The following is a 24177-nucleotide window of genomic DNA, read 5'->3' as shown; positions in this document are numbered from 1 at the left end:
ACAGTGGAGTCAAAGCAGTAATCAGAATAGTCTGACTTACATGAACTTATGGGTTTGGCTACTTAATCGTGGTGTCCCTAGGAGTGAAATAGATGGGAAATGTACTAAATATTTACTTGATCTGTACAAGCAGAATTCTAGGTCAGGTGAACTGCAGTCTAACTTGAACTAACAGGATAGAGAGTCATGACCCATCAATCAATTCCCAAACTTGACCAAGTTTACAGACCTACAACCCCTTGAATGAAGGGGTAGACAGGTTCCCTTGAAGAAGGACCCTACAAAACTACCAAAAATGTATACTATTAATCTTTCTCTCACCCTTTCCAAAAGGGATCTACTGCCTTTTATGAGAGTGTTCACTGGGAAAAGGAAATAATCTTTTCAGGGATTACTGTATGCTGGCTCTGAACTGACACTAATTCCAGGAGACCCAAAACATCACTGTGGTGCACCAGTGAGAGTGGAGGCATATGGAGGTCAGGATATTCATGGAGTATTAGCTCAGGTTCATCTCACAGTAGGTCCCAAATCCATCCTGTAGTGATTTCCCCAGTTCCAGAATGCGTAATTGGAATAGATATACTCAGCAACTGGCAGAACCCCCACGATGGATTCCTGAAAATACAGTAAGGGCTATTATGGTAGGAAAAGCCAAGTGGAAGCCATTAGAACTGCCCCTACCCAGGAAAATAGTAAACCAAAAGCAATACTACACTCCAGGAGGGATTGCAGAGATTACTGCCACCATCAAGGACTTGAAGGATACAGGGGTAATTCCCACCACATCCCCATTCAACTCGCCTATTTATCCTGTGCAAAAAAACAGATGGGTCTGGGAGAATGGTATTGGATTATTGAAAACTTAACCAGGTGGTGACACCAATCGTGGCTGCTCTTGCAGATGTTGTTTCATGGCTTGAGCAAATTAATATATCTCCTGGTAGCTGGTATGCAGCTATTGATCTGGCTAATGCATTTTTCACCATTCCCGTTTTGAAGGGCCATCAGAAGCTCTTTGCCTTCAGGTTCCCAGGCCAGCAATACACCTTCGCTGTCCTATCTCAGGGGTATATCAAGGTCCACAGGGAACTTGATCACCTTTCCCTTCCACAAGACATCACACTTGTCCATTTCACTGATGACACTGTGCTGATTGGACCTAGTAAGTGGGAAGTGTCAATGACCCTGGACTTGCTGGTAAAATATTTGTGTGCTAGATGGTGGGAAATTCATCAGACAAAAATTCAGGAACCTTCCACCTCAGTGAAATTTCTAAGGGTCCAGTGGTGTAGGGCATGTCAAGATTTTCCTTTTAAAGTGAAGGATAAGTTATTGCATCTGATGCCTCCCACAACTAAAAAAGAGGCACAATGCCTGCTGAGCCTCTTTGGATTTTGGAGGCAATATATCCCTCATTTGGGTGTGCTCTTCCAGACTATTTTTGCTGAAGATCATTCAAAAACAGCTGCAGCAATATATGGACAGGGAACTGCCAGAAATTCAGGCCGGTTTCAGAAGAGGACGTGGAACCAGGGATATCATTGTTGATGTCAGATGGATCCTGGCTGAAAGCAGAGAATACCAGAAGGATGTTTACCTGTGTTTTATTGACTATGCAAAGACATTCGACTGTGTGGATCATAACAAATTATGGATAACATTGCAAAGAATGGGAATTCCAGAACACTTAATTGTGCTCATGAGGAACCTTTACATAGATCGAGAGGCAGTTGTTTGGACAGAACAAGGGGATACTGATTGGTTTAAAGTCAGGAAAGGTATGCGTCAGGGTTGTATTCCTTCACCATACCTATTCAACCTGTATGGTGAACAAATAATACAAGAAGCTGGACTATATGAAGAAGAACGGGGCATCGGGATTGGAGGAAGACTCATTAACAACTTACATTATGCAGATGACCCAACCTTCGTTGCTGAAAGTGAAGAGGACTTGAAGTACTTACTGATGAAGATCAAAGACCACAGCCTTCAGTATGGACTGCACATCAAAATTCCTCACAACTGGACCAATAAGCAACATCATGATAAATGGAGAAAAGATTGAAGTTGTCAAGGATTTCATTTTACTTGGATCCACAATCAACAGCCATGGAAGCAGCAGTAAAGAAATCAAAAGATGCATTGCATTGGGTAAATCTGCTGCAAAGGACCTCTTCAAAGTGTTGAAGAGCAAAGATGTCACCCTGAAGACTAAGGTGCGCCTGACCCAAGCCGTGGTATTTTCAATCGCATCATACGCATGTGAAAGCTGGACAGTGAATAAGGAAGACCAAAGAAGAGTTGACGCCTCTGAATTGTGGTGTTGGTGAAGAATATTGAATATACCATGGACTGCCAAAAGAACGAACAAATCTGTCTTGGAAGAAGTGCGGCCAGGATGCTCCTTAGAGGCAAGAATAGCAAGACTGCATCTTACATACTTTGGACATGTTGTCAGGAGGGATCAGTCCCTGGAGAAGGATATCATGCTTGGCAGAGTACAGGGTCAGCAGGAAAGAGGAAGACCCTCAACGACGTGGATTGACACAGTGGCTGCAACAATGAGCTCAAGCTTATAACAATGATTGTAAGGATGGTGCAGGACCGGGCAGTGTTTCGTTCTGTTGTGCTATGAGTCAGAACCAACTCGACAGCACCTAACAACAACAACATTCCAGCCTATTTATTAAGTGACACAAAAAGCTGCTAGTTTTGACTGGGGCCCAGACCAAAAGAAGGCTCTGCAACAGATTAGGCTGCCATGCAAGCCACGCTGCCACTTGGACTGTATGGTTTGGCCAATCCAATGGCGCTTGAAGTGTCAGTGGCAGGTAGAGATGCTGTCTGGATTCTTTTTCAGGCCCCTATTTGTGAATCACAGTGCAGACTCTTAGGATTTTGGGGCAAAGTCATGCCATCCTCTGCAGATAACTGTTCTCCTTTTGAGAAATAGTTTTTGGCTTGTTACTGGGCCTTAGTAGAGACTGAATGCTTAACCATGGGCCATCAGGTCACCATGCAGCCTGAGCTGCCCATCATGAACTGGGTGTTGTCTGACGCACAGAGTCATAAAGTTGGACGTCCACAGCAGCACTCCATCATTAAATAGAAGCAGTGTATAGGAGATTGGGCCCAAGAAGAACCTAAAGGCACAAGTAAGTTGCATGAGGAAGTGGCCCAAATGCCCATGGTCTCTACTCCTGTCACATTATCTGTCCTCTCCCAGTCTGCACCTATGGCCTCATGGGGAATTCTTTATGATCAGTTGACTGAGGAAGAAAAACTCGTGCCTGATTTACAGATGGTTCTGCATGATATGCAGGCACTATTCAAAAGTGGACAGCAGCAGCACTATTACCCCTTGCTGGAACCTCCCTGAAGAACAGTGGTGAAGAGAGGTCCTCTGAATGGGCAGAGCTTCAAGCAGTGCACCTGGTTGTTGACTTTGCTTGGAAGGAGAAATGGTCAGATATGCACTTGTATGCTGGTTCATGGGCTGTGGCCAATGTTTTGGCTGGATGGTCAGGAACTTGGAAGGAACATGATTAGAAAGTTGGTGACAAGGAGGTATGGGGAAGAGGTTTGTGGATAGACTTCTCTGAATGGGCCAAAGAGGTGAAGGCATTTGTGTTTCATGTGAATGCTCGCCAAAGTGTGACATCAGAAGAGGAGGATTTTAACAATCAAGTGGATAGGATGGCACTGTCTTAGGCTGGGTTCACTAGAGAAGCAAAACTAGTGAAGTGTATAAATATACATAGAGAGAGAGAGAGAGATTTATATCAACGAAATGGCTTATGTGGTTGTAGAGACAGGAACACCCCAAGTCTGTGGGTCATGCTGGAGGCATCTCCTGATTCACATAGCCACATGGGGCTGGTGAAACTAAGATTGGCAGGTTAGAAAGCAGAGCTCTTGCTCACAGGCTGTGAAGACCTATGAATTCCAAGACCAACAGGCAAGATGGCAGGTAAGCTGCTAGCTCAAGTCCCAAGAAATGGAGGTCAGACTAACAGAAGCCAGTTGCAGGATCCAGAGAAGGCAAAAAGCCCAGAAGCCTTGCCGGAAAGTCCACCTATATTGGATGCAGGCCACATCCCCAAGGAAACTCCCTTTCAACTGATTGGCTACTCACAGCAGATCACATCCTGGAGGTGATCACATTATATGAAATCTCATGATGGAAGTGATCACATCATCATACAACTGCCGAACTACATCATAACTGCCAAACTATTAAGAATCATGGCCCAGCCAATCTGACACACAATCTTAACGATCATAGACATGGTCTGTGGAAACTAGTCATTCTCTTTCCCCAGTCACTTCCATAATTGCCCAATGTGCTCATGAACAAAGTGACCATCGTGGCAGAGATGGAGATTATGCATGGGCTCAGCAATGTAGACTTCTACTCACCAAGGCCAACTTGGCTACAGCCGCTACCGAGTGTGCAATATGCCAGCAGCAGAGACCAAATACTGAGTCCCTGATATGGTGCCATTCCTTTAGGGGATCAACCAGCAGCCTGGTGCCTGGTTGATTACACTGGGCTGCTTCCATCATGGAAAGGGAAGCATTTTGTTCTTACTGGAATAGACACTTCTCTGAAGACAGATTTGCCTTCTCTGCACGCAAAGCTTCTTCCAAAACTACCATCAGTGGACTTACAGAATGCTTTATTCACCATCATGATATCCCACACAGCATTACCTCCGATCAAAGGACTCACTTCACAGCAAATGAAACTCCTCAATTGTTTCATGCTCATGGAACTCACTGGTCTTACCATGTTCCCCATCATCCTGAAGCAGGTGGCTTGATAGAATGGTGGAATGGCCTTTTAAAGGCACAATTACTGTACCAGCTAGGTGGCAGTACCTTGCGGGTTTGGGGCAATGTTCTCCAGGAGGCTGTATATGCTCTATACCAGCATCCAATATGTGGTGTCATTTCCTCCATAGCCAGGATTCATATGTCCAGAAATCAAGGGGTGGAAATGGGAGTGGCACCACTCATTACTACCCCTATGGATCCCCTTGTAAAATTTTTGCTTGTCCCTGTGACCCTATGCTCTGCAGGTCTAGAGGTCTTACTTCCAAAGATAGGAATGCTCCCACCAAGAGACACAACACTGATTCCACTGAACTGAAAGTTAAGAATGCCACCCAACCACTTTGGGCTCCTCATGACTCTAGACCAACAAGCAAAGAAGGGAGTTGCCCTACTGGATGGTGTGATTGGTCCTGGTAACCAAGAAGATATTGGATTGATAATTACATAAAGGAGGTAAAGAAGACTATGTCTAGAATACAGGAGATTCCTTAGAACACTTCTTAGTACTACTGTGCCCTGTGATTAAAATCAATGGAAAACTAGAGCAATCCAATTCCAACATGGCTACTGATGGCCCAGGTCCTTCATGAGTGAAAATTTGGGTCACCCCACCAGGCAAAGCCCCCATGTGTCTGTTGTACTGTGGGGGCTTGTGTGTTGCTGTGATGGTGGAAGCTTTGCCACTGGTATCCAAATACCAACAGGGTCACCCATGATAGACAGGTTTCAGCTGAGCTTCCAGACTAAGACAGACTAGGACCTGGAGGTCTACTTCTGAAAAGAATTAGCTGGTGAAAATCTTATGAATACCAGCAGAATATTATCAGATATAGTGCCAGAAGATGAGCCCCTCAGGTTGGAAGGCACTCAAAAGATGACTGTGGAAGAGCTGCCTCCTCAAAGTGGAGTAGACCTTAATGACATGGATGGAGTCAAGATTTTGGGACCTTCATTTGCTGATGTGGCGTGACTCAAAATGAGAAGAAACAGCTGCAAACATCCATTAATAATAGGAAGGTGGAATGTACAAAGTATGAATCTAGGAAAATTGGAAATCGTCAAAAATGAAGTGGAATACATAAACATTGATATCCTAAGCATCAGTGAGCTGAAATGGACTATGGACTGGTAGTGAACATTTCACATTGGACAATCATATGGTCTGCTATGCCAGGAATGAAAACTAGAAGAGGAATGGCATTTCGTTCATTATCAAAGAGAACATTTCAAGATCTATCCTGAAGTACAACACTGTCAGTGATAGGATAATATCTATACACCTACAAGGAAGACCAGTTAATACAACTATTATTCAAATTTACACAACCACTAAGGCCAAAGATGAAGAAATTGAAGATTTTTACCAACTCCTGCAGTCTAAAATTGATGGAACATGCAATCAGGGTGCACTGATAATTACTGGTGATTGGAATGCAAAAGTTGGAAACAAAGAAGAGGGATCGGTAGTTGGAAAATATGGCCTTGATGATAGAAATGATGCCAAAAAAAAAAAAAAATAGATCGAATAATTGAATTTTGCAACACCAACGACTTTTTCATTGCAAATACCTTTTTTCACCAACATAAACAGTGACTATGCACATGGACCTCGCCAGATGGAATACAAAGGGATCAAATGGACTACATCTGTGGAAAGAGAGGGTGGAAAAGCTCAATATCATCAGTCAGAACGAGGCCAGAGACTGTGGATTAGACCGTCAGTTACTCATATGCAAGTTCAAGTTGAAACTGAAGGAAATTAAAACAAGTCTACGAGAGCCAAAGTACGATGGTGAGTGTATCCCACCTGGATTTAGAAACCATCTCAAGGATAGATTTGATGGGTTGAACTCTAATGACTGAAGACCAGACAAGTTGTGGAATGACATTAAGGACATCATACCTGAAGAAAGCAAGAAGTCATTAAAAAGACAGGAAAAAAAGAAAAGACCTAACTGGATGTCAGAAGAGACTCTGAAACTTGCTCTTGAATGTCAAGTAGCTAAAGCAAAAGGAAAAAATGATGAAGTAAAAGAGCTTAACAGAAGATTTCAAAGGGAGGCTCAAAAAGACAAAGTAAAATATTATGATGACATGTACAAAGAGCTGGAGATAGAAAACCAAAAGGGAAGAACATGCTCAGCATTTCTCAAGCTGAAAGAACTGAAGAAAAAAATCCAAGCCTTGAGTTTCAATACTGAAGGATTCTACTGGGAAAATATTAAATGACTCAGGAAGCATCAAAAGAAGATGGAAGGAATACAAAGAGTCACTATACCAAAAAGAATTGGTTGGTGCTAACCATTTCAGGAGGCAACATGTGGTCAGGAGCTGGTGGTACTGAAGGAAGAGTCCAAGCCGCACTGAAGGCATTGGTGAAAAACAAGACTCCGGGAACTGACAGAATACCAGTTGAGATGTTTCAACAAGTGGATAGCACTGGAAGTGCTCACTCGTCTATGCCAAGAAATTTGGAAGACAGCTACCTGGCCAACCGACTGGAAAAAATCCATATTTATGCCTATTCCCAAGAAAGGTGATCCAACCAAATCTGGAAATTATCAAACAATATCATTAATATCGCATGCAAGCAAAATTTGCTGAAGATCATTCAAAAGCTGCTACAGCAGTATATCAGCAGGGAACTGCCAGAAATTCAAGCTGGATTTAGAAGAGGACATGGAACCGGAAATATCATTGCTGATGTCAGATGGACCCTGGCTAAAAGCACGGAATACCAGAAAGAAGTTTACCTGTGTTTTACTGACTATGCTAAGGCATTCTACATGTGGATCATAACAAATTATGGAAAACATTGTGGAGGATGTGGAGGATGAGAATTCCAGAACACTTGATTGTGCTCGTGAGGAATCTGTACATGGATCAAGAGACACTCGTTCGAACAGAACAACGGGATACTGCACGGTTTAAAGTCAGAAAAGGTGTGCATCAGGGTTGTATCCTTTCACCACACCTATTCCATCTGTATGCTACTGAGCAAATAATCTGAGAAGATGCACTATGTGAAGAAGAAAGGGGCATCAGGATTGGAGGAAGACTCACTAACAACCTGTGTTATGCAGATGACACAACCTTGCTTGCTGAAAATGAAGAGGACTTGAAGTGTTTACTGATGAAGATCAAAGGCTGTAGCCTTCAGTATGGATTACACCTCAACATAAAGGAAACAAAAATCCTCAAAACTGGACCAATAAGCAACATCATGATAAATGGAGAAAAGATTGAAGTTGTCAAGGATTTCATTTTACTGTGTCCACAATCAACACCTGTGGAAGCAGCATTCAAGAAATCAAACGATGCATTGCATTGGCCAAATCTGCTGCAAAAGACCTATTTAAAGTGTTGGAAAGCAAAGATGTCCCCTTCAGGAGTACAGTGTGCCTGACCCAAGCACTGGTGTTTTCAAACACCTCATACGCACGTGAAAGCTGGACAATGAATAAGGAAGATCCAAGAATTGACACCCTTGAATTGTGGTGTTGGCGAAGAATATTGAGTATACTGTGGACTGTGAAATGAACAAATGTGTCTTAGAAGAAGTACAACCGGAATGCTCCTTAGAAGCAAGGATGGCGAGACTACATCTGACGTACTTTGGACATGTTATCAGAAGGGATCAGTCCCTAGAGAAGGACATCATGCTTGGTAAAGTAGAGGGTCAGCAAAAAAGAGGAAGACCCTCAACGAGATGGATTGACACAGTGGCTGCAACAACGGACTCAAGCATAGCGAGAATTGTGAGGATGACGCAGGACAAGGCAATGTCTTCTTCTGTTGTGCATAGTCTCGCTATGAATCGGAATCGACTCAACAGCACCTAACAACAACAACTACAACCAGGCAAAGAACGATGACCAGCTGAGGTGCTTGCTGAGGGTAATGGGAATATGGAATGGGTGGTGGAAGAAGGTAGTTCTAAATACCAGCTATGACCGTGTTCTAAATACCAGCTATGACCGTGTCGGTTGCAGAAATGAGGGCTGTAATTGATATGAGTACTTCTTCCTTATATGTGTGCATCAAATATTTTTGTTCTCATCACTTACAGAATAGAAGGTGTAAACAGAGCTAGTGCGTTTTCGGTTGTACATGTGTTAGTTGTATCATGTTAGGCGCAAGTATGACTTTATTATTGTCTTTATTTAGAGATTGTGTATGGTTTAGTGAGATGTGTACAGGTGCCAAGTTGACAAGGGATGGACTATGATGGTTAAGATTGTGTGTCAACTTGGCTATGCCATGATTCTCAGTGGTTTGGCAGTTATGATGTAGTTTGGCAGCTATGTAAAGATATAATCACCTCCATAATGAGATGTGATATAATACAAACAGCTCTGTGATGAGATCCGCTACAAGCAGCCAGTCAGTTGAAAGGAAGTTTCCTTGGGGATGTGCCCTGCATCCCATATACGTGGACTTTCTGGTAAGAGGTTCACAGGCTTTTGCTTACTCTAGATCCTGCAGCTGGCTTCTCACTGACCCCTGGTTCTTTGATTTGAGCTAGCAGCTTACCTGCTGATCTTGGGATTCATCAACCTCTGCAGCCTGTGAGCCAGAGGCATGCTATCTGATCTGCCAGTCTTGGGTTTGCCAGCCCCTGTAGCTATGTGAGTCAGGAGAAGACTCAGCCTGACCCACAGCCTTGGGGCTTCCCAGAACCTAAAACCACGTGGTCCATCTCCTTGATATAACTCTCTCTCTCTATGCATACACACACACACACACACACACTTCACTGATTTTGCTTCTCTAGAGAACCCAGCCTAAAACAGACCATGTGGTGGAATGGGGACAGAGAGTGAGAGAACAGCTGAGTAGGGCAAGACTGGAGGAGCTTGGTGCCTGGTGATGTAAGAGACTTAGAGATGAGGTAGCGGCCAGACCCTACCTCAGGCCATGTTAAGGAATGATGAGAATCATTTAGGAATATTTGTATTTTCAAATAATTACTCTGCTTTAAGTGAATGGAATGGATTTGGGGATGTGGGCAGGAGTACAGGAAGATCAACTGGGGTAATCAGTTAGGAAGCTATTGCAGTAGCCCAGGCCAGAACTGATGTTTGCTTGGACTCAACTAATGTTGGTGGAGATGGAGAGAAACAGATGAATTCAAGAGATACTAGGCAAATCTCCAGGATTCTGTGATAAATGGGATTAGGTGGGTGAAGGGAAGATGACTCCTTGGTTCCCGGCTTGCATAACTGAATGGATGTGGTGCCACTTCCTGGGACAGAGAGTGCTGGAAGAGGCCCAGGTTGGGGCAGGAAGACAGGGCCAGTTTAGGGGTAGGTTAAGTTTGAGGTGCCCTGTGCATGACAACCAAGTGGGGTGTCAAGTAGACCAAAGGAAATAAGGGTCTGAAGCTCAGCTGAGAGGTCTGGCTGGAGATAAGCATTTGTGAGTCATCCATTTATTGGCAGTGATTTAAATGTGGGTGTGAATGAGATTGCCTGGAAGAAAGTTTGGAGTGAGAAGAGGGTCCAGGATCAGGCCTTGGGGAACCCAATATTCAAGGCCAAGTAGTAGGGGGTTGAGATTGCAAAGGAAACCCAAGAAGCCAGAGATGTTAACAATGGCTGTGAGATCATGGAAGCATGTTATTTTTACAACGATCTTTTCAATGGAGTGGAAAATTTTAGTCAGGAGGAAAAAAAACTTCTATAGCTCCTTGACCTTAGTTAACTTTCTAGGTTTTGGAAAATAGCACCTGAGGGCAAGAGGTAATGTGAAAGTATTTAACAACCAGGACTTCAGGGCACCAACACTGGACAAGCAGCTGCGGGTAGGCGGTGGTCTTGGAGGCCTCTGCTGTGCCAGACATTAACCCTGTGGTTGTTGGATCATGAAGTAGAGAGAGGCTCAGTGACTGGGGGCCACATGGACAGGTCTAGAGACAGGAGCTATTTATTGATGTCCAGTGCTAATTATTGGCTCTGCCTAAGGGTCATCACCCTCTGGCTCCCACCAGCTCCTTCCCCCACCACTCTCTGCCTACTTATTGCCTCCCAAACTCTTTTTTTTTTTTTCCATAGCAGTTTATTCGTCATTTCTTGAAAACAGTCTACTTTTTCATGCCTTGATGCTCTTCCCTGTACCTGGAATGCCTTTCTCCTCATTGTTTGGCAAATTTTTGTGCATCTTTGGAGACTCTTCACCATCAAGTTGATTCCAAGTCACAGAAACCCTATAAGACAGAGTAGAACTTCTCCACAGGGTTTCCAAGGAGCAGCTGGTGGATTCAAACTGCCAACTTTTTGGTTAGCCTCCCACACTCTTAACCACTGCACCAGCAGAGCTCTGGATAAAATGTCACCTCTTCTATAAAGTCTTCCTTAAATACCCAATGCAGGATTAATTGCTTCCTCATTCTTATTCCATGCATTCTACACATGTTTTTATCACATTAGATAGTGGTTATGTTTCTATCTCCTTGTTCTTGTGTCCCCAGCATCTAAAACAGTACCTGGAATATAGGTACAGGAAAAAAAAAGGTAGTTGAATGACTCTCAATGTGACCGCAAGGTCAGGAGGGATCCGGGCCACCATCTTTTCTCCCAATTTGCTATTTGAAATTTAGCCACAGCACTGATATGGGCTAAGACGAGGATGAACCTTGAAAACATTACGCTTAGTGAAAGAATTCGGTCAGAAAAGACCACATATTACATGATTCCACTTACATGAAATGTCCAGAATAGGCAAATACATAGAGATGGCAAGTACATTAATTGTTGCCTAGGGCTGGGGCAGGGGGGGTGGAATTGGGGAGAAAAGGGGAGCGAGTGCTAATGGAGTCAGGGTTTCTTTCTGGGATGATGAAACTGTTCTAAAACTAATTGTGATGATGATTGCACAACTCTGAAAATACTAAAATCTACTGAATTGTACACTTTAAATGGGTGAGTTGTATAGTATATGAATTATATCTCAATAAAACTGTTATTTAAAAAACCACCTCAGCGGGTCCTCTCACTGTCTGACTAAAGAGAATGGCTCAAACATTTACTGATGGGGGAAGGAAGGTGGATGCATTGGGGGTGAGGGTGCACGGGGTGCACAGAGGTGTAACCATTGTGGGAAGAGGGCTTAGGAATGCAGGGAAAAAGTGAAAAACAAGTTGATTTAGATAAGAGAATGGGTCACAGAATATTTCAGAAGGAGGGGTTCTGATGAAAACGGAAACCACTTCAATGAAACCAGATTTCAGCAGACAAGACTGAGGTTAGCTTGAAAAGGGTGAAAGTGTACTTTGAAATTGGCCTAGGAATCTTTTAAAAGGATTATGAGAGTGCATCTAGGCTGGGGTTGAGATTCTGATATGCTTAGTCTAGACCTCCAGGCTTTCTGCTGTAGGGAGCTTGAAACGAGGCCTGCTCTCGTTTGGCAATTTGTACACCGCCGAGAGGTGATGCATCAGGGTGCTGGGCATGTGGACTCAGGAGCCAGCTGCCTGGTCTGAACCCTGGCGCTGCCACTTACCGGCTGCATTGCTTTGGGCAAGTCACTCAATCTCTCTGCACTTCAATTTTCCCTACTGTAAAATGGGGCTAGTAATACCTTTCTCATAGGGCTGCTGTGGGGATTCAATCAACAATATGTAAAGAATTTAGCACAGTGCCAGGAGTGAGTGAGCGCTGGGCTTAGGTGGCCAAATTGATTGACAGAGTAGTATCTGGAGCCATGAAACTGGTTGCTAGAAACTGGCGGATCCAGGCCAGCCCCAAGTGAGGTCGTTGATTCAGGGAAGAGGCAGTTGCCAGCTGGGGTTGGGGTGGTGGCTGGGAAATGGTCTGAAGAGAGTTAACAGTCTCATTGCTCAACCCGCCAGTGGGGCTCATGCTTCCTGTTTTCACCGTCTCTGAGCCCTAGTGCTGGAGCAGCTCGAGTTTGAACACGATCTTTCTTGGCCCCTGGGGGAGAATGCAGAAGCTAAGCAGCCACTCAGCCTGGGCTGGGCCACTTAGTTTCATATCATGCCTTTTCTTTTGTAGCAAGCTGTGGCTCCCGTAAAACACTCCAACACAATCCTGAGGGCAGAAGAGGAAAGGGGGGGTTCCCATTCCATTCTACAAGAATTTATAGAGCTTTGTAATAATAGCCACAATTTTGTGCCTTTAATAGGTGCCAGAATTATGCTAAGAGATTTTTGAATAACCCTGGGAGGTAAACCAAACCAAACCCAGTGCCGTCGAGTCGATTCCGACTCATAGCTACCCTATAGGACGGAGTAGAACTGCCCCACAGAGTTTCCAAGGAGCGTAGGTATGTCTTTTTTACAAGTGAGGAAGCTGAAGCACAGAGAGGTTAAGAGTAGTTCCCAAGACACACATCTATTGTTAGAGTCTAGGTTGCCCGACTCCAAAATCCATGCTCTGAACTACTGGTGGCATAGTGGTTAAGTGCTACGGCTACTAACCAAGAGGTCGGCAGTTCAAATCCTCCAGGCGCTCCTTGGAAACTCTATGGGGCAGTTCTACTCTGTCCTGTGGGGTTACTGAGTCAGAATCAACTCAACGGCAGTGGGTTTGAACTACTGCAACACACTAAGGCAACATGCAAGGTTACAGGGATTAAAAAAAGGAATATGTTGGGTCCTTCCTTGATCTCCAGGAACCCACAGCCTAGGGAACTTTCTGACCAGGAAACCTGGGAAACTTTGTACGTCCTGAATTCCACTCAGAAAACAGTGAAACAGTGGCTGTTCATGCAGAGAACTCATGCTGACCATATTTTGAATTTTCTGGGCCCTTCACATATTCCAACCAATTTCCCCCAAAGGTTCTGAATCAGGGATGCATACCAGAAACACTCTGGAAGTTTTTTAAAATTAGAAGCCCTGGCACTAGACCTGAGCTTCTGAGTCACAATCTTTCTGAGTGGGGCATAGGCATGTATATCTTTTTTAAATGTTCTCAGGTGACTTGGTTAAGAAACGCTGCCAAAAACCATTAACACAACTTGGAAATTCCAATACTTTGGCATCTAAAAATATCTCCCAGCTTGTCTTCTGTAGACACCCCAGTTCTTCAGAATCTGATGGTTGGTTCAAAATATGTGGTCACCTCCGTTAAGATATCGCCCAGCTTTAGACTCTGAGCCCCTGATATTAGGGATCGCAATGGCTGATCACAAGCTCCATTAACACACTGAGAACACTCAGCACCAGTCCCACGCACAGGTGACAGGAACTTTCGTTTTCTTTTTCCTGAATGCCACAGACTCACCGAAGCTGACATGGGTTTTTGGATTAGCAATTTTCACTCATGGAGGTGTTCTCCTTGGCTGAGGTCAGCACAAGGATTATGGGGACAGAGTGGAAAGAATATGGTTGGGCTAATTCCAGAGAGGACTACCCCATACAGTTGTACAGAATGTGCACTGCACAAAGGAATCAGGTTAAGCAGACAGTTGGGGGCCGAAACCCAGCCTGGAAAACAAGCAGTAGGCCCCTGGCTTGAGCCACCTTTTTATGTCTTGTGTGCTTTGGAGGTCCTGCCCTACAACTCTCCTGGCCTCTGCTTCCCAAAGGCCCATTAAGTCCAGACACGCATCCCCACGAGAAACTCTGGGGTGCATGCCGCCATCACCATTTTTTACTTCTTATGCTCCCTAACTCCCTCCCATCCAAGCACTAGGAGAGAGCCAAAGTCCTCAGAAAAGTCATATTTTATTGATCATCTTTATTCAAAATTACAAAAATAGATATAAATAAAAATAGCAGAATATAATCATTAAATATTCAGTGTACGGGAGTGGTCCTCACCCCACCCAGTGAGGATTGGATGAACTAGGCTGGAAGGTCAGACGGGATAACTGGCCAAGAAAGGGACATTTACGTGAAACTGAAACGGAGACATTTAGTGCTAGGTATGGGTTGTGCACCGGAATGATACATTCACAGGTGTCATCACGTGTGACAGCCAAGAGGCCCTGGGAGTGACCCACGACCTCTACAGAGAGACCCGCTCTGTGTGGCATCACAGTCCCCACAGTTTAGAGAAATGCAGACACAGGGATGCACCAGCTCTTACACTGCCACTTAGAGCCCATGACCAAGTGCTCAGCCTACACACATGTAATATCTCCTGACACATGCATGGAATGCCAGAGCCCTGCCCTCAATTCATTAGTGTCTCTACTCCCCAAACTGCTGTTCCCACATTGGCCAGCCTCCCTTAGGAGACCTCAGCTCTGCTACACTTCCCAACGGGGAAATTATTCATTTCCCAGCGGTGTGCCTCATGAATGCCCACTATTGAGGGAGCTGGTTCTCCTTCCACCCATGCACAGGAGACGTCATTTTTAACTCCAGGAGGTTTTAGTCCAGAAAAAGACAAACAGCTGAGCAATACCATCCTGAGTCAGGACCAGCGCTCCATTCTGGCCAGGGGGGTCTGGGTGGCCAGTACCCAGGCCTGTATCTGAGGGTAAAGCTATGTTGCTCACCCTGGCAGGCAGCACATGCAAAAACCATCTCTGCAGAGCCAGTCTTCTCCAGTCTCTTCCTTATATCTGGTGGAGACGGCCCTACTGCAAAAACGATGCTCAGCATGGGAGTAGGAGGTGCCCATTTCTTCTCTCGGCTCCCTGGGGTCCTCAGAGGGTTAGGCCATTCTCCTCTTCCCCGATGTGAGCGTAGATCCAGGGCAGGAATTGTGAGACCCTTGTATAGACGCCTGGCTTGTTCTTCAAGGCACAGTCACGACCCCAGCTCACTATCCCAGCCAGTGTCAGGCGGCCTTCATTGGAGCAGACCAGGGGCCCACCCGAGTCCCCCTATAAAGAAGCCAAGAGACAAAAGATGAGCTCTGGGAGTAGTGGGGAAACAGGAAACGGGGCCTTCTCATCCCACCATCTACCATGCCTGAGGGAGACAGGGAGTTTCCCAGAGTCAAAGTCTCTAGTGATTCCCCACTTCCTACATCATTAAGTTTGAAACCTTCTGCTTGGATTTTGAAGTCTAGTTACCTGCCACCATTCCATCCCTGCTCCCAGATCCTACTTCTCCTCCCCATACTTGGATAAGCCTGCTCATTCTCATTTTTGTATCTTTCACCTGAACTGCCCCGCATTCTTCCCTCTGTCTACTTAAAAAAAACAAACCAAACCCGTTGCTGCCGAGTCGTTCTGACTCATAGCAACCCTATAGTACAGAGTAGAACTGCTCCAGAGAGTTTCCAAGGAGAGCCTGGTGGATTCGAACTGCTGACCCTTTGGTTAGCAGCCGTAGCACTTAACCACTACGCCACCAGGGTTTCCTCTGCCTCCTCAAATCTCATTCAAATCCATTCTCTTTAAAACCTGCCTTCCATTCCTATCTTATCTGCACTCGCTTCCCTGATTATTTATGATTCACACCACACTCTCAGTTGTCTTCTATTGTTTCTTCTTTCTATGGTCACCCCATTCTGAAGTGACCAGAAGAGAGTCAGGCTCATGGCAAATTTTTGCTAAACTTTTAAGATTGGTTTAAACCCCCAAAGACCTGAGCTCTAGATTCTGGCTTCCTGGAGCCGTGGCTAGAAAGAGGCTCCCCTGAGGCTGTCAGGGACAGGACCATGAGTTCTGGGGAGGTTTAGGGGTGATGGATAGAGATGCTTGGAACCCTCACCTGGCAGGAATCTGTTTTCCACTGTGGGTCAGCAGCACACAGCATTTTGTGGGTGACTTCGGAGCCATAGTAGTGGGGCTGCTGACACTGCTCGTGGGAAACCAGCTTCACAACAGTCATTTTCAGCTGCTCCGCATAGACATAGCCAGCTAAATGGAGGAAACAGTGAGGAGTCTGGGTTAAGATGTATTTGCCTAGCTTTCCCACTGGGACTGTCTGGGAGGGGACAAAAACTGTCCGCACTAGAGAACGCCCTTGCCCATTTTTCCATCCAAATATAAACTTTTACCCCACCTATAACCCCCTCCCCCATCTGCTTACCTTCATGGCCTATCACTTCCCACTCCATCCCGGAACCCATCTCCATAGTGCTCCCATCTATCTCTCCACAGTCCTCCCTTGATCAAGCTGTGCTCACTTTCTGGTCACAACTCTCCCCCAGGCCCTTTTTAGCCAGCCCCAAATGTCACTTACTGGAACTCTCTTTTCCAAAGCCAGTGATCTCACAGCTTGCACCAAAACGGACATCGTCATACTGTGGGGGCAGGCAGATGGTCTGTATGGTCCGGGATGGCTGCGCACACTGGCCCGTGTCAGAACGGATCTTCAGCAAGGCTGGAGGATGAGGCAGGTGTGGGGTCAGACAGGAAAGATCACCATCTGGTCAGGTGGCCACCATCTTTCCCCTCCAAACAATGAGGGAGTGGCTATGTCTATCCCTAGGTCAGTTAAGGTCAGAGGTCATCCTGGGAGGTCTAATGGTAGATTACCTGGAACAAGCTTTCCTTGCCTCATGGCCCAAGGGCTTTCTACTAGCTGTTGACCAAGGTTTGGGTAGCCAGGGCTGCCACATACCATTGTACAGATTGTTTCCTGCTAAAAAGCCCCAGTGGAGGCCACAGAACTAAAAACCAGCTCAGTGTTCTATCACCAACTTCTGTATCCTGGTACTGAAAGAGGCTACATCCAACAGAGGAAGGGGTATTTTTTCTAATTTTCACAAACAGGGCATTCTCAGCCCAAGTCATATGCCTATGGTGGGGGTGGGGAGAGGCTATTTCCACCCAGAGGGGGCTACCTGTCTGGGAATTTAGGAACTCTAGAGAGGAGCACCAGGCCCCTCATATGTTTTACTCTGAACCCTTCCCCACCACTCTTCTGTTGTGTAAAGCAGGGCCTTCAAGTCCCCCCACAACCTCAACCTCCCATTTGGGTCTCTTCCTGGGCCCCCTCACCCTCAGCCATCATCATTATGTCAGCTGAGGGTTTCCCACTCACCAATATCGTTGTGGTGAGCAAGTGTTTCCGTACTATAGCCCTCATGAAAGATCAGCTTTTCCACCTCAAACTTCATCTCCCCAGACGTATTAGAGTTAAGCCTTGACCGACCCAGGTAGACGATGTAGTCCTCCGCCTTTTTCTGGTAATTACTGTGGAAGGTGAGACACGTCAGACAGCCTGGTCTCATGAGATCCTTTCCCATTCCCCTTCCTACCACAGAGACCTCAGAGTGTGACTTGTCCCCAAGGCCATGGGCTGCTGGAGAGGGGCTGAGGGGAGAGAACTGAAGTGGAATCCTTTGCTGGGGAGGAGAAAGAGGTATGTTTAAGGTGGGGTGGGAGGGTCAGTGAGGAGAGACAGAGGAACGTACATGAAGCAGTGTGTGGCGCTGACCACCCAGCAAGGACTGATGAGGCTGCCGCCACACACAAAGGTGACTGAGCCTCCCCGGTGCCTCCTGTAGATGGCCGCAAACCAGGGCTGGTTCTCAATAGTTGTGAATTCTCCCCCAACAATCTTAAAGCGGGGCCTCACGGCCTTCTGGCCACACTGAAACTCTGATGTTTCTGGAGGAGAGAAGGGCTTTTTCCCTAGAGGAGAAAAGATGGATGTCTTGAGGAGGCAGGTAGGGTGAAATACCCTTCCCTCGCCCTCTGACCACCCAGTTCTTCACAGTCAGGCAGGCCTCCTCATCCCTCCTATGGTGGACTGAGGGGATATATGGACACATTGTCCCCTTGTCTCCACTGTCATATGCAGGTCAGTGACACTCACCCAAAGAACAGTCATACACCCGGCACTCTTGGACAAGCTGCTTTAGGCCAACCTGCACATAGCACCAAGGCCACTTCTGATGGTCTGGATTTCTGGGAACACAGAGGGATGGGGAATGTCATTCCAAGCCAGAACACCTTTCCTGCTGCCTCCCCTCCAGGCTACATTCAGCCAGAGGCCTTGCTCTCTCATGTCATGGCCAGCATGCTGGGAGCAGAGGGGGATGGTGACAAGGCTTTTGTGAGGCCGTGGGGAGGGCTCCTGGTCCTTGTTGCCACCACCTCACCTGCAATAATTATGTTTCCCCAGGCCCAGCTGAAGGGCGTCAGATCTGTGGGCATTGTACTTTTTCTGAAGGACAGAGGCAGAGTTCCAGGCCAGGCAGGGCCGGCCCTCAGTGTCCATGTTGGCCTTCCCTCGATAAGAGTGACCATTCCCTTGGTAGCAGGTTTTTGAAGTATCTACAGGAAGATGTGGAGAGAATGTTAGGGGAGGCAGCTCAGATGGACATAGTTGAGATCCTGCCTGGCTTCATATGATTTCAGATCTGGCAGAAGACACTGGAAGGCTCTCCTTCCACCCCCACCTCATATTTGAGCAACCATTGCTTTACGAGATGGTGTGTGTATGTATGTTTGACTGTGTACATCAAGCGGGAGTGAAGATGCCCCCACCCCACCCCAGCTACTAACTCCTGCTGCTCTTGCATCCTGCTCATCTTTCCCTACCCGCAAAATCTCTGGTACTCCCCTGCCCAGCTAGAGTCAGGATCCCCATACCTATCTCACAGTGTTCCCCTTGGAATTTCTTTGGGCAGTTGCATCGCTGAATGTTGGAGAAGTACTTGTAAGACACACATGTTCCTCCGTTCAGACAGCTGCAGTTCGCTGGAAAGCACAAGGCGGGGAGGGGATAAGCAAGGAGCCTGGGAGGAGGCAAGGGGGGGGCGGCCCTACAGCAGAGACAGGGAGGGGCTGCCCTCCTGAGGCTTTTCCAAAGTGTCTGTGCAGCTAACTATTGTGCAAGGGGTGGCTACTCACATGCACCAGACCCTCGATGCAGTTCTCGGCTGCCCTGGAAGATGGGGAGGGAGGAGAGAGAGAGGTCACCAAAGGTCCCATGCCCCTGGGACTCCAGGGTGAGGATAAACTGGCCGATCCCAAAACTCACTCTTCCCTCCAGCTCCCTCTCTCCCCACTCTGTCTTTATCTACCTAGCCCTCAAGTGAAAGATCATGGGTTTCCAGCAAGGAGAAATGATTTGACTCAAGCCAGCTTCCCATGTCAGGTGCCGGGAGGCTGGGGCAGCCTTTGAAGCCTCTTCCACCCTTGGCCTCAAGTGCGAACCCCTTGGTTCCGTCTCTCCGGGACCCGCTCCCCCCATCCCACCTGACCTGTTTCCCCGGGAGGGACTGGCCTAGCTGTGGATGTAATCCGGAGAACTCTAGCTCCCTCTGCAGCCCCTGCCTTCCCCTGACGCTGTTCAGGGGTCTTGCAAGCCCCCTGCCGCTGCCATTAAGTCAAAGCACCGAGCCCACTCACTTTGGAGTCGCAAACGAGCAGGAAACAGAGAAGGAGGCACGCCACTTGAACTCTCATGGTGGCGAGGCTGGGGCTGTCGACAGCGGTTCTGCAAAGGAAGGAGAAGTCAGGGGAAGAAGCGGAGGAGCGAGAAGGCGCGCCCGTGGGTTATGGCAGTTCGGAGTAGGGCCGTGGTCACCGGGCTCCCGGGCCCGGGTCTCTTCTCTCTGGCGGCTCCGAGACCGGCACCCGCGGGGGCTCGGGGAGCGCGGGGATTCGGCGCATGACAGGGGGCAGCCCCGGGAACAGCCCGATGGAGGTGGAAGGGCAGCGCGCAGTGGCCGGGCGGCCGCGCATCCCGCCTGCGCTCTCCGCGCGGCCTGCACTCACCGGGGGCGGCGGCGGCGGCGGGAGGGGCGCGGGGCTGAGAGCGCTGGGGACCGGGAGACACTCGGCCGGGCTTCGGGGCTCCAGGCTCCGCACTGTGCTGCCGGCGGCAGCGCCTGCTCTATATTAGAACCCGCCCCCGCCCCGGCCCCGCCCCAGCCAGATTGCCGCGTCCACTCCCTTCCCTTCCCTTCCAGCCTTGCGGTGTGGACTTGGCCCCCGCGTGCTTCCGTGACCTTGACCGAGAGAGGGGACGAGCAGGGTCTGGCATGAGGAATCGAAGGGCATCTAAGTTCTCCGGCCCCTCTTCCCGTTCACCTTGCCATGGGCTCCGCCCCAGTGCAGGGAAGCCCAGAAATCCTGGGAAGAGAGGACGTTTGGGAGACTCCGTCCCCTAGCCTCCTCCTGGGTCCCCTAAATCTGCGTTTCTCCAATCTTTCCACCCTCGGCCCCCAGCCGCCTAGGACCCTGAGTACATTGGTAATGTCTCAAAAGGCAAGGTCGGGTTTTATTGAAAATTTCATGTTGGTTTAAGACCGGTGTTTGAAAGCGGGGGCTTGATTAGGATTGGCTCAGGATACAGTCCTGTCGGGTTGGTGGGAACACAGTCTTAGGGCACAAATTATTGATGCTTTCTGTTGAAGAGTTGACAGGTCTTTCCAAAAGTTCTTGTAATGCAGCAGTTTATTGGCCTGGGCAAGAGTCCCCCGGAATAGTAAAGTTAGTTAATACAGACAGTGGAAGTGTAAATTCTTGTTACTGTAGACAGTGAGCTGCCGAGGGGGGAAACGGTTCCTTTCTCACCCCGGGGGTGAGGGACTGGGGACCTGGAAGACAGGGAAGGGAGGAAGATTTACTTTTCACTGCATGCCCTTTTACACGGTTTACATTTTTTTTTAAAAAACACACTCCTGTATTGCCCGTTCCAAAAAGATAACTAAAAATTTGTAAGTGTGTATTTTGTATTCTGTCTCATCGTAGAGCCTTGTTTTTATTAAGATAAAAAGAACTGGCTTGTGAAACAACACTGGCTTTCTGAAGAGAGAGACCATGTGTAAACCGACTCCACTCATCCTTCCTGGGTGTGTGTGCATATACACACATGCACATACATATACACACACGTGTGCACACATACACAGACATGGCTGTGGCATCGTTGGAGGTGCAAAGCTTTCCCTAGTGCCAGTGTTAGAAACCAGAGCTTGGGGTTACTGCGATGCCACCCAGCCAGACTGGCTCCTCTATGGGAGGGGAGGGTATGCAAACTTGTAACTCATTTGGGGACCAAGGTTTGGCCCCTTGCCCTGCCCAGGCCTGCAGACCCTTTCAGAGGGGCTGAAAGAGGGTAGGGAGAGCTCCAGGAGGGCAGGAAAGAGGAAGGCTCTTTTGATCCACCCCAGCCAGGGGCCTCAGGATGCCAGCCTCTGGGTGGGGAAAGTGCAAGCTAAGCATCCTGCTTTCAGGAGGCAGGTGGCTTATCACCCTCTGCAGAAAGTGCTTTATGCCCGCCTGAGCTGCCAGCTGCCCAGTGGATCAACTGAGTCAGAGGTGCTCAGAGCCGGCCTTGCTACTTCCTCTAGAAGAGTGTGCACGTTTTGTTTGGATTTGGGAATCCATTCATTGTAAATAAGCGTGATCAAATGTAAACAGAGATGTTGCAGCCTAAGGACTTGCCCCGAAACTCCTCAGTTACCAGGAAATTCCCAGAGGGATGTCGTGATTCATGGAGCTGCTCCGGCAGCTCTCATGACTCCGAATTACTTGGCTGGAGGCTGTCATGCTGAATCTCCAGAGCAGGATGACCTCATTTCCTCCTGGACAAAGAGGCTTGGAGACCGTTATGTAGCATGATGCCCCTCTTCCTCCCCCTGACGCCTCTTTACCTGGCTGAACAATCCTAGCACCTTGAACTCTCTCTGGAAGTTGCCTTTCGTCTCTCTGACCTTTGAGGCTCACTGAAATCCCTGTATCTATCTTTTACTGCACAGTCTATGGTAGACTTTACTTCTCTGAGGACTGAGACCACATCTTAGTAATGCCTTGTTCACATAATGCTTTATTATGAATGAATCTTGAGCAAGTGGGAACCCTGGGAAGGCTTCCTCCCTTTTGTCTTTTTTTCCTGCTGTAAAAAACAGCACCTGCGTTATTTTTGTCTTGTGCTAAAAAGTGCTTTGATGTAAGCCATTCCTCTTTCAACTTACAACTACCTTATGATATATATAGCCCAGGATTGTTATACCCATTTTACGGATGAAGAAAATGAAGTGAAGAGAAGCTATATAATGGGTGAGTGGCAGAGCCAGCACTAGAACATAGGTCTTCTGATCCTTGCTTCTGGGCTCTAGAAAGAAAAGGGTATAAGACAAAATGTTGTGGCAAGAAGGGCCAGGTGATGTAAGACATTCCAGCTGAGGGGTGGGGAGCCTTCCTGCTGGCTCTGGAGACTTCCTTCCAGAAACACTTCCCTTGGTCTATGGGCTCTGAGCTCCCGGGAAGCCTTCACTGTAGTATGAATTAGTTGCTTGCCCGGGTTCCAGGACTGTCTCGGTGGTGAAGGCTACATACAGTTTTTGTGGAGGGTAAGAAAATAGGAACTGAATGTGTGTGATTCCATTCTGTTCCTGACTCCCAGAGGAAGCCACCAACCCCTGCCTCTCTGTCTCAGGGGTCCAGAACTCCTGAGTCACACGTGGCAACAGAGACTAATGGAAGGGCCCCCTTTTCCAGGAGCTGCTCATAAAATGGCAAGCAGATGCCAGGCGTACAGAAGGACCAGGGTGTCCTAGCCCAGCCCTGACACTGTGTCCAAGAAACTGGGCCCCTGAAGGGCTAGCCTGTCACCAGCCAGAAGCAAAGGGAAGTTCATGCCAAGGATGTATTCTTGGATTGGTACGCTAAGAATGCTCAGCATGGCGTTGAATTTGCATTTGAGTTCCCAGGTGATGCTAATGAGGCTGTTAGGGGCCAATTCTAAGAGCCACTAGTAGAGCCAAAAACCCATTGCCATCAAGTCGATTCCAACTTACAGCCACCCTATAGGATAAACTAGAACTGCCTCATAGGGTTTCCAAGGAGCAGCTGGTGGATTCAAACTGTCGGCCTTTTTGTTAACAGCTTTATCTCTTCACCGCTGTGCCACCAGGGCTCCACTAGGAGAGCAGTGGTTCTCAAAATGCATTGGGCTTAAGAACCACCTGGGATCTTGTTAAAATACAGCTTTTGATTTAGTATATGTGGAAAGAAAATGCAAATTCTCGGCAGGGGTTTGAACCAGGACAGACTGATTCGAAGCCTCAGCTGCATCCAAATTGTATGACCTTAGGCAAGTCACTTAACTCGCTTGATCTCAGTTCCTCCACCAGCGAAATGAGGCAATGCCTATGTCTCACTTTGCAGATTGAATGAGATCATTCTTGTATGTGGAAAGCATTCGTTCATTCCTTAATTCATTCATTCAGTATTTATCATGGACCTAAACACATGAGCTCACCATGAGTTGGAATCAACTAGACAGCAACAGATTCGGTCTTTGGTTTACTATGTGCCAAAAGTCCCTGAGTAGCACAAATGGTTTGCACTTAACTACTAACTACTTAACTACTAACATAAAGGTTGGCAGCTCAAACCCACCCAGCAATGCTGTGGAAGACAGGCCTGGCAATCACATAAAGATTACAGCCAAGAAAATCCTATGGAGCAGTTCTACTTTGCAATACACAGGGTTGCCATGAGTAGGAA

General features: G+C 47.3%; 1 protein-coding gene across 1 annotated transcript; it reads right to left on the bottom strand.

The window, feature by feature from the left end:
* Positions 1–14508: 14508 nt before the first annotated feature.
* Positions 14509–20528, bottom strand: PLAU (plasminogen activator, urokinase). The gene is made up of 11 exons (XM_064269741.1): positions 20437–20528; positions 20068–20155; positions 19567–19600; positions 19306–19413; positions 18813–18987; positions 18527–18618; positions 18123–18342; positions 17750–17901; positions 16946–17086; positions 16472–16620; positions 14509–15636 (listed from the first exon to the last, which is right to left on the bottom strand). Exons 2-11 carry the CDS (start codon positions 20122–20124, stop codon positions 15457–15459), a joined length of 1308 nt encoding a protein of 435 aa, XP_064125811.1. The 5' UTR covers positions 20125–20155; positions 20437–20528; the 3' UTR covers positions 14509–15456.
* Positions 20529–24177: the final 3649 nt, after the last annotated feature.

This window comes from Loxodonta africana, chromosome 16 (genome assembly GCF_030014295.1).
Source record: "Loxodonta africana isolate mLoxAfr1 chromosome 16, mLoxAfr1.hap2, whole genome shotgun sequence".
In the NCBI taxonomy this organism is placed as follows: Eukaryota; Metazoa; Chordata; class Mammalia; order Proboscidea; family Elephantidae; genus Loxodonta; species Loxodonta africana.
The sequence above is the reverse complement of the archived record's forward strand: the minus strand, read 5'-3'. Positions and strand labels throughout refer to the sequence as shown.

Coding starts and splice junctions, on each gene's coding strand:
- PLAU (XM_064269741.1), bottom strand. CDS start 20,124: ATGAGAGTTCAAGTGGCGTGCCTCCTTCTCTGTTTCCTGCTCGTTTGC. Junction 18,343..18,526: donor GGTGTATGACTGTTCTTTGG/GTGAGTGTCACT, acceptor TTTCTCCTCTAG/GGAAAAAGCCCTTCTCTCCT. Junction 17,902..18,122: donor AGCGCCACACACTGCTTCAT/GTACGTTCCTCT, acceptor CACCTTCCACAG/TAATTACCAGAAAAAGGCGG.